Source organism: Arachis hypogaea, chromosome 8 (assembly GCF_003086295.3).
Source record: "Arachis hypogaea cultivar Tifrunner chromosome 8, arahy.Tifrunner.gnm2.J5K5, whole genome shotgun sequence".
Classification (NCBI taxonomy): domain Eukaryota; kingdom Viridiplantae; phylum Streptophyta; class Magnoliopsida; order Fabales; family Fabaceae; genus Arachis; species Arachis hypogaea.
In genome coordinates this window covers 12,970,733-12,982,207 of record NC_092043.1, presented here as the reverse complement: position 1 = coordinate 12,982,207, position 11,475 = coordinate 12,970,733, and the positions used below count along the sequence as shown (strand labels likewise).

General features: G+C 32.9%; 1 protein-coding gene across 1 annotated transcript; it reads left to right on the top strand.

Annotated features, from left to right (window-relative positions):
* The first annotated feature begins 351 nt into the window (after positions 1–351).
* On the top strand, positions 352–2,243 carry LOC112706175 (protein NODULATION SIGNALING PATHWAY 2). The gene has a single exon (XM_025757335.3). The coding sequence runs from the start codon at positions 540–542 to the stop codon at positions 2,004–2,006; it is 1,467 nt and encodes a 488-aa protein (XP_025613120.1). The 5' UTR covers positions 352–539; the 3' UTR covers positions 2,007–2,243.
* Positions 2,244–11,475: the final 9,232 nt, after the last annotated feature.

The following is an 11,475-nucleotide window of genomic DNA, read 5'->3' as shown; positions in this document are numbered from 1 at the left end:
TGATGCAGGGAGTCTTGGCTCTTTGGGAGCGAGACAGGAAATCCGGTATTTAATAATCCTTATGAAAGACAAAGTACATGAATATGTAAGTTTTTAATTTCAAACGACTCGGAGAACACATTAAATTATTCCAAACAACAAGGTGAAAGTACGAAGCTGGTCCTTGATCGATCTGGTTTAAATATACATATAGAACACTTGGCAAAGCATCCATCTTAATAATAGAGCCTATATATATATATATATATATATATATAATAGCATTATTACAAAAAAAAAAATATTTTTTGGGAAAAAGCATCCATCTTAATAATAGTGCCCCCGTATAGTAGCATTATATGAAAAAAAAAATAAAGAAAGAATGAGTTTCTGGACATCCCTGTCTCTTGTTTCAACTCTTTCATCATTCTCTCTCTCATTCACCCTATAAATCTCTCACACACACACTTCCACTACTGGCATCAGTTGTACGGCACAACTTGGTTCTCTACTTCTCTTTCTCCTTCTCTCTTTCTCTACCTTTAACTATCTTTGTCCCTATGGACATGGACATGGATGGCATCCCAGACAGCCTCGATTTCTCCGAACACAGCACCACCACACCCACGTCCGATGAGGACTGCAACTGGGATCATCTGTCCCCACTCGTCAACTGGGAGTCCTTCACCACCGACAACGACGACTTTCACAGCCTCGTCGGTTCCATCGTCGACGATGCGCGCGCCGCTGCCATCTTGAGCCAAGACCACGGCTACCTTGAGGAAGCCTCAAGCGCCGATGACGGCAGCGTCTCAGCAACAGAGGACAAAAGAGGCGGCGGCGAAGATCCCAAGGACTTGCGGCTGGTCCACCTCCTGATAGCGGCGGCGGAGGCACTCGCCAGCACCACCAAGAGCCGCGACCTGGCTCGAGTGATATTGGTTCGGCTCAAGGAGTTAGTGTCCTCCACCCAAGGCAGCACCATGGAGAGGCTCGCGGCGCACTTTACGGACGCCCTCCAGACTCTGCTAGAAGGCGCCTGTGGGGGTGCGCATAGCGCCACAAAGCACCATCCTATTCAAAGTGGGGACCACCAGCAAACAGACACAATAACGGCCTTCCAACTTCTCCAGGACATGTCCCCTTACATTAAGTTTGCTCACTTCACAGCTAACCAGGCCATCCTCGAGGCCGTAGCCCAGGAGAGGAGGGTTCACGTCGTTGATTATGATGTCGCAGAAGGGGCCCAATGGGCCTCCCTAATGCAGGCCTTTGTGTCCCGTAAGGAAGGCTCACCGGGCCCTCACTTAAGGATCACCGCATTATCACGGGGTGGAAACAGCGGACGGAGATCCATCGCCACCGTTCAAGAAACCGGTCGGCGATTAGTTGCGTTCGCGGTGTCCCTTGGGCAACCGTTTTCTTTTCATCACTGTAGGTTAGACCCTGACGAAACCTTTCGACCTTCTTCTCTGAAACTTGTTCGTGGAGAGGCTTTGGTTTTCAACTGCATGCTGCACCTACCGCACCTCAGTTATCGGGCCCCGGACTCTGTCACTTCGTTCTTCAACGGTGCGAAGGCGTTGGGTCCGAAGCTAGTGACGGTGGTGGAAGAAGAGGTGGGGCCCGTTGGAGGGGAAGCGGGCTTTGTAGGGAGGTTCATGGAGTCTTTGCAGCACTACTCCGCAGTGTACGATTCGCTGGAGGCGGGGTTTCCGATGCAGAGTCGGCCCCGGGCTCTGGTGGAAAGGGTTTTCTTGGGCCCGAGAATAGCGGGGTCGTTGGGGCGGATATACTGGAGGGGTGGGGATGAAGAGAGAGGATCGTGGGGGGAGTGGTTGAGTGCGGCGGGGTTCACCGGAGTTCCTATAAGCTTTTTTAATCATTGCCAAGCTAAGCTGTTGGTTAGTCTATTTAACGACGGGTATAGAGTGGAGGAATTTAGTAACAATAAATTGGTGTTGGGTTGGAAATCAAGGCGTTTGCTTTCAGCATCTATTTGGAATTATTCTATTTCAGAACCTTAATTATTTTAGCTTTTAATAACTCTAAAATAAAAAAAGTGAGAATAGAAATAAAGTTAAAAAGATCTGATCTTCTGCTTCAAAATTCATCCTACAAGAACACTTCTTAAACAAGTGCTCTTGTTGGGATTTTGCTGTCATGTGGAAAAGAATTCTGGCAACTAGTTTTCTTTCCTTTTGTTTATCCATGATCATTCATGTTTTAAAGTCTTCTTCTCAATTCAATGTTTAGTTTGTTTATCCATGTTTACTTAGCTCCTTTGAGAGTTTGTGCCTTTGTGGGATTATACTAACATTTCCTCTAAGCTAGTTGTAAAATCGTTCCTAATAAACTTCCTTTTCAGTTTTGTCGACATTTGACCTGCAAGCATGTTTAACTAATAAATATAGTCACAAACTTTCTAATTTCACCGCCATATTCAACATGTGCTAACCAAAAAATGAGTCGTAATATTTGTTCTTTAATAAACCAAGGTATCATCAAGCAATATCACCTAACAAGGGATTAAGAAATCACTATGCTTATTATGTATATATATGGACAACACAAACACCAAACTTGTGGTGGTTTAAAATTATTCATATAGTTTGCCATGTTTAATTAATTTGGATCAGGTTCTGCCTCCTACCTAGTGAACTACCCCGTGTAACAGTTATCCCCGACTACCAAGTGGTTTGCTTGAAACATTTGAGGCTCAAATCAAAGCAACATTGAAAATAATATAAGCTAACGCAGGGAATCTTGGCTCTTTGCGAGAGCGACAGGGAATCCCCTATTTTGTAATAGTTTCTTTGGTATATACGAGGGAATATATCTTACAAAAAAACAGAGTAGTTGACAACTTTTTGAACTGTTATGGCCTTGAATATTTTTCTAATTTCTAAAACCTTTCTGGGTTCCATCATGCGAGAGGGATGTGGCCTGATCCCTTATACAATATATACTCTACTAAAAAAAATGGATAACTTAATAAAAAAATGTTATTTGTACATCAAAATCAGCCACTAAAATCACTCATCAACATATTTATGTACAAATATACGTGTTATTTAATTTATTTTCAATATGTATTAATATTTTAATATAAATTTTATACAAGTGGTTGACTTTAATAACTAATTTTAATGTATACATAACATAATCATAACTTAATTTAGCTATTATTAAAATGTAACTAGTATGTTCTCGTCTCTGGCACGGGATAATATATAATTATGTAAAATTTTTTATTAAAATTTAAATGAAAAATATATATAATAATTATTATTATAAATATTTTACAATTTAAAAATATTAAAAATAATTAATATTTGTTTTAATCAATTTGGATTAGTTGAATGGTTATTTTATTTGTCTATTTAGGCAAGTATTTGGAGTTCGAATCTCGTCTTGTGTGTATAACAATCCATTGGTTAGCGATAGACCCTTAATAAATAGAGCATCAATATGTGATGGATTAGTCCTCAACTTGCCGAGTTAAGAAATCCGTAAAAAAATTGTATTTGTCTTTAAAATAGATTAATTTTTCATTAATAGCAATACTTATGGACTTTTGCCTTTGCTAAAATTTACTTGGGATAATTTTATTTGTTAGTATCGTATTCATTGTTGAAATCAAAATAATATGATCAACATTGTTACTTGTTAAAACTTCACATTTTATGAGATGATTTTTAAATTTTTAAATTTATAAACTTATGTCATTACAAAAGTTATTAGATTGATTAATATTTCTTTGTAACATGGTGCACCGAAACACCATCGTTGAGTATTAGTTAGTGTGAAAAGAAACCAATAACAACTTTTGTTATTCGATATATAATTTATTCTATTGAAAAATAAATTAATATTTCCTAAACTTATAAATACATTTTCTTCTAATTTTTTACACCATTTTACTTGACAATATTTATCATTAAAAAAGATCAAATGACCATACTATCCTATAATATACATGATATACAAAGTAATTTCTTATCTTAAAATTAATTCTGGTTAGTGAGATAAAATTTAAAATATATTTTTTTTATTTTCTTACTCAAATTTAAATTTAAATTTAAATTTGATTAACAACTCATCCTTTTTTAACTTCAATAAAAAATAAATTAGTTAGATACAAAATATTCGGCATTTAATAATTTTAATCATTTAATTTTAATTACCAAAAATGATTAATTATAAACTTAATAATCGATAATATATATTATATTAGTACATAAATAATGATATATATCTAATTTATTGATTATTTATTTTTTTGACAGAATTAATGTATAATTTATTGAGAATTGATTTATTATCCAAAAACTTTTTCATAAACTTTGTAATATGTGAAAATAGTGATTTTATTTTTTATTATTATTTAAAAAATTCTTCATAATTTTTTAATTATATAATTAACTTAATTAATAACCTTTATTATTACTTTTATACTAAAAAATATCAATTTATACTATTTACATATTTTTTCACTACTAATAAATAAATAAATATTTGCACTATTATATTTATTGTCCTAGATGATAACTTAAGTTACTTATTTTATATTTTAAATAATATTTTTTATGTTAAATTTATTAAATATTAAGATGAAAAAATCGTTCGATAAATTATATAAATAGTTATTACATAAAAAAAATTATATATCATATATAATAATCCTTGGTATATATAGTGTCATGTATATGTTAAGATTATCTATTTTAATTATGTGAGTGGTTATTGTTATTTTCATTTTTTTTTGTTACATTAAAAAATAATATTTAAAACTAAAAAAGAGATAATTAATTTTGTCTTGTAAATATATCCAACTTTTACATATACTAAGTGTTATAATATTAAATAGTATAGTATTTGTTATAACAATGACTCAAAATATTAATCCAAGATATATTTGGACCTAGTAAAACTTCAACGCAAGTAAGATCAACTAAAATCTATTATTAGGGTCCCAAATCCGATTCAGGTTCATTATCTTAAAGGCCCAATGCAGATGAAGTCCATGCGTTCCCTCTTAAATAGGCTCAGATTGGATCTCTGTTCCAGTTAGATATGATAATGAGTACTTAGGAGAGCGTGAGAAGCCCACTTTCCATCCTTCACTCCTATTTAAAAAAAATGCTCCCGATCATTCTCCGTCATTGCAAGTTCCTGTTTAATTACCTCTTAAGGAACGCAGATCTCCTCGGATATCTACAAATATTCTTTGAAAACTTTTGAAAAAAATTAACACAAAAAGACATAATATAATAATCATAAAATAATCAATTTAATATAATTCAACACAATTTATAACATATTCATTATGAAAAATAACATTTCAAAAGGAGAAAATATAAAAATATATTCCAACATAATAAGCGACGTAGTGACGGACTTGAGAGGTAGAGAAAGTGAGTTAGAGAGAGAGAGAGAGGATCGAGACTGAGAATGAGTCTGGAAGAAAAAAGAAGAATTCGAATTGGAGACAGAAATTAGGGTTACTAAATTCAAGAAATAGATTTATGTATATATAAATTAGGATAAATTAATAATTTTATATTTGCGTATGTTTAATAGGTTCCATGGGGCGGGTACTTATGTCCGGGTCCCAGTAGGGATGACAAACGGGAAAGCCCGCCCTATCTCGCCAAAAGCCCTCATTTGGTGGGCTGGCCCGACCCGCCCGTCTAGTAACGCGATCCTGAATTTCTCCCCCATCTCGTCTGATAGTAGGCTAGCGGGTTGGTGGGCTCTCCTTTTTTATTAAGCCATTAAATATTAAATAATATATAATTTCACAACAATTTCAATAAATTTATAATTTCTAAAAGTATAAAAAAATTATAAATTTTAAATTCACACACATTAAAGTTTTTATAATTATAAATATGTAATAAACATAATTATAAATCAATTTTTTTAAAACAAAATAATAAAATCAACATTGTCCAAAACGAAATAAATATTGTCCAAAATATATAATTAAACATCTTCAAGTTTATAATCAATCAAACATAAAATATAATCTAAAATATAACTTAGAATATCTTCAATTATCATCTTCATCCTCTTGTAAATCAATAACATCATAGAAATTTATAAAAAATGACCTTGACAAAATAAAAGTTTGGCCTAGTGGGGAAGCCTACCCGGCCCCGCACCCGTCTTGCCAAAGCCCATGAATTAGGCGGTGCGGGGTAGGCGGGCTTTTTAAGTTTGTCGATTTTAAATTTCCAGCAAAACCCGTTTTTTTTAGCAGGTTATGTGGGAGCAGCCCGACGGGTTTCGACCCATTTGTCACCCCTAGTCCCAATTCTTTTTCGTGTGGCAGGTCGTGAGGATTTCATGAATCCTCGTCTATCCCAAAACGCGAGTAATCTCTACAAATATCCGTTTTGGCTATTTTTGTGATCATCCCTGTTGTTAGCATTTATTGGTTCATGATGCGGAGCTATTCTAGCCACTCAACAAATTCTTAGATAATCAAAGTTTAAGTTATATCATTTTTATAAAGTCACATGTATCCTTGTTATAATAATATTAATAGAAGATAAATAGATAAACACTAAGCTATTGTTTAGATATAAGATGGAAAATAAGAGAAAAGAAAATAGAAAAAAAAAATAAGAGAAAAAAAAATTTATAATTACCAATATAAAAGTTATATATAATATAAAAAAGTTATATATTAATAATAAAAAATATTATTAAAATTTAAATATACAGATAAAAAATTATAACTTGCAAAAATATTTCTAAAATTTATTACATAAATATTAAAAGTCATGTATTTATATAAATTAAATTATATTAAATTGTAAGTATTTAGATATTTAATTAAATTTAAAATAAATAGTATGCCAATTCAAATAATTTAGATTAGAGATAAAAAAGATATATAATCAAATTATATCATATAACATAACATTTCTATAAGTTTCTTTTTTAAGAAATTTATTACAAAAATATTTATCATCATTGTTTAATGTAACAATTTAAATTTAGGTGAATTGTTTCAAAAAATACCTTTTTCGAATTATTTATTGTTAATATCAGGTTAATTTCATAACATTCAATAATGATATAAATGATTATATTTGAACTACAAAATTAACCTAAAATAAAATATAAAAATTGATGAGAATAAAATATTAAGACAAAAAATGATTAGAAGCGTAAAAATAGAAAAAAAATCAAATTTAAATAATGTAAAAAAGAATCTAATATATAAAGATGTGAATTGTAAAAATAGAGGGATACATATATAAAGAAGAATAGTATGCATGCATAAACGTTTTTTACTATATCATAATTTGCTCCAGCTATACTATAAATTCAGCGGCAGTCGACAGCTCTAAAAGTTTGCATCGGTGCACCTCGAGCACATGACCTGATTTCTTAAGCCGCAAGTATGCCGAGCATATTGTCATTTAATTCCATCAGCAACGGTAATGCTTAAATTGGGACATTTTCGAGTTATAAACAAACAATCAACGAAACATTATTCATCCATACCTTCTCATTTATCCATAAAAGAAATTTTACATAAAGAAAAAAAAGAAGAAAAAAAGAGTTGAAATAGTAAGAGCGATAAAAATGATGATTCTTATCATTTTGTTTGGCCGTCTATATATAGAAGACTAGAAAATCATGATTATCTAACAAAATTAATTTGTATTTATTGCATTTAATTTAAATAAGAAAGAAATGATCATATTTTAGTTTAGTATTTAATTCACATGATTTGAATTGACTCAATACATATAATTTAATTTGATTTAATTATTAGTTAAAAATATCTCAATTGCTTATTTTATTTATAGATTTATTATTTTAATTATTAATAATTTAATCAAATCAATTAATTAATATACATAATTTATACCTAATTTGATTTAATAAATTAAAAAATACTACCAGAATATTAAAAGAAATAAATTAGAAAATATTATCAAAACAAATTGATATAAATTATAATAATTATGTAATATTTAAATATCTAATTAAATCAATTAGTTGATATAATTAATCTCATAATAGATTATATTTAATGAGTTAAAAGAAATAAATCGAGAAACACTCTCAGAAACATGCCACGTCAGCTTTATCATTAAGTGTAGAAATCCGATTTTTATATAATAGAATATATTATTTTAATTAAAGATATTCCAAAGGAACCTGTTTGGTTAAGTATAGCGCTATGAAACGAACAGATCGGTTTATATAAATTGATATTTTTTAATTAGCCTAACTACACATTCAATCATTTTTGTATCCAAATTTAATCAAATTGGTCCAAACTCAATAAAAATCACTTTTATCACACTAGCGTGTATTACACGCGCGTTTTAATAACGCAACTATTTCGTCTTCGTCTTCTCCTTCTATTTCTTTGTTTTCTCCTTCTCTTCCTCTTTCATTTAAATTCGCACCCGTATGTTCTTTTGAATTTATATAATGAATAATGTTCAGTTCACAATGACGTGACAACATGGCAATTGAGATGTATGAAGAGTGGCGAGCGAGTCGCATGGAATAGAAATAGCTTATAGGCTTAGTTTGAATTCTCGTTGTTTATGTTGGCATCGAATTTGTGTTTTAATAGCTTAATTTGTGTTTGAAAGACTTGTTGTGAATCGAAACATGGATACTGTAATTGACATTTATTTTGTATTTATAAGAATTATTGTTGATGGTTATTGTTGACTGTTGTGATAGATTGGATTGTATAATAGTTTCATGTTTACTTCTTCTTAGGTGATAAGGGACAAACGCATATGGCGTGATGAAGAAACTGAAGTATTTGTTGGCTTCATGGAGGAGTTTGTTGTTGATGGTCAGAAGGCTGATTGTGGTCGACTAAAACCCGAAACTTTTGAAAAACTAGCTTTGAAAATGCTAGAGGCCTTCCCAAATTGTACTCTAACTGCCAAACATCGCAAGGATATTTGAATTGTATAAGGAAAGGAACCGGAACGAACTGGTCAAACTCAAAGTGAATCGATGAAAATCGGTCAAACTCATTAAAAACCAGTTCAACCGAACCGCTTGAGATCTAAAATTTCAAAAAATGTATGAAATGGGGTTCGAACCGTATTCAGGATAAAGAGTGTCCTTCCTTGCCACTAAACTGTTGTTCTTCTTAATATTACATATGCAAATTATTATACAAATATCTTTCATCAAATAGTTTACTTCAATTTAATTTATTTTAATTTTAGTTATAAACTCACTCATTCTTAAATTAATTACATTTTTATTTAACAATAAGAATAAATTCACTTATTTTTTCTTTTCATAATTATATAATATCTATTAATATTATTTTTTAATAAATACTTGTAGTATATAATAGTATAATAGATATAAACTAATTAATAGATTATTAAAATTTGAAAATAATAGTTATTTAATATAAAAACAAAATAAAAATATTTATAATAGAATAAAATTAACAAAATACTTATTATTCATGTTCTAATTATTTTAGAATAGCTAGATATTCTTAAAATATTAGTGAAAATATGTATTTTAAATTTTAATTTTAAATTTTTTACTATTTTTTATTTATATAGGACCAAGTCAATCGGTTGAACCAGTGACCCACCGGTTGAATCAATGACCCAGTGATCTAGTAGTCTAACCGGTTCAATCACCGGTTCGGTTTTGACAACTATGGCTGAAAGAGAAGTATCAGTACACCTCTGAGATGCTTGCATGTAGTGGATTTGGCTGGAATTCTGAAAAACAATGTGTCGAGATTGACAGCAAAGATGTCCTTGATGCGTGATGAAGGTCGTGTGTGAATTTAACTCAAGTTGAATGATTTGTCACTTTAAAGTGTATATTCAGTACAACTTTTTTTTGTTGTTGTAGGCACACCCGACCAAATTCTATACTCCTGGGAAGTCATTCCTTTTGTTTCATCGGTTGGAGGGTATATTCAGAAAGGACAGAGCCATGGGAGCAGGTGTAGTCAGTGGTTTTGACGCAGAGGAACAAGCCGATGAAGTAACTGAAGACCAAACTCAAGGATTGGATGACTCTGACATGTCTTTTAAATCCAACCATCGACGGAGGGCATGGACAAGCTTCACACTCTGATGCTAGTGCAGGTGCAGGTAACACAAGGCATTCTAGTAGGAAAAAGAGGTAAACTGATGTTCTAGAGAGGATGACTAAGCATATCTAGCAATCCAACGCTACCCAATCACAGAATGCCCAATTAATTGCTGATTCTCTCGTCGGTGTGAACGGGAAGTTTAATATTGATGAGAAGCTTGAACAGCTTGGGTTCGAAGAGGATGAGGTGGTGCAGGTCGTATTGAAGTTTTCTGAAAATCTGCATCTATGTGCTCACTTCTAGGGTTTGACAGATTCTCAGAATAGTGCTCTTGTGCGATCCATTATCTTTTAGGATGAGTACTTATTGTCTGAAGTTGTGATTTATTTATGAAACTTGTTATGTGATTTAGAATAATATTTTGGAACTTATTTAGAATGATTTAGGACTAACAATGTTTTGGTATTAGTTAGATAGTCAAAACGGTATTACTTGTTATGTGGTTTACTAGAGGGAAAGGGTCAGGCATCGCAGGGAGCGGTTGGATATTAAGTCTGAGGAGGAGGCAAAGTATGCCCGACAAGAGGAGCATGATGACATACCAGCTGGCGACGAGGACTCACCACCACCACCATTGGGGTCACAGTCACAGCCAGTTCCAGACGATCCTTTTGCGGCCCCACCTGGCTGGGTGGATCTTAAGGCATCGAGCAATTGTCATGAGGCCTTCATGGTCGAGGAAATCCAATTCAACGAGGCCTTTCAAATTCATACCACTGACCATCAGACCATGCAGCGCATCACCGAGAAGTTCCGCATGGGAAGAGAGTAGAGTCTCGAACAGGATCATCATAATTCATCTGCTCACGCGTCTACCTCAGTATGGGTTCTTTACTTGTCACCAGGGCCTAGCACCTCATACGGCACAGATGTCCGGCCCGGTGCTCAGTATATGACACTCCCTTTGGTTGATTATAGACGATTCAATCGTCTGCATCCCAACCAATTCCACTACCATCACTTTATCCACCTATACAACCTCATTATCAAACTCATCCATATCCTTATGTACAGTACTACAACCATAATGTGGCCCTACATCATCCACCACCACCACCACCGCACTTACAGGATCCCCCACTGTTCGCACAGCCTCCTCCGGCTCTACGACCTAGCAGACCCTCTTGGCACTCCCAGACTCTGTTCTGTGACATTGGACATCGCTTGCATTACCCGCCTAACCAACATCGATGATCTTCTTTACTTTCTTTTTGTATTATTTGGATTGTATTATGTACTTCATTTATGTTGTGTATACCTTCAACACAACCTCTTGCCTATACACCATATGAACATATGTCCCCCACTCGACACTTGCGGCGGCACAAGTAGCAAGTACATGATGACATGGGAAATGAAATGACTGG

Coding starts and splice junctions, on each gene's coding strand:
- LOC112706175 (XM_025757335.3), top strand. CDS start 540: ATGGACATGGACATGGATGGCATCCCAGACAGCCTCGATTTCTCCGAA.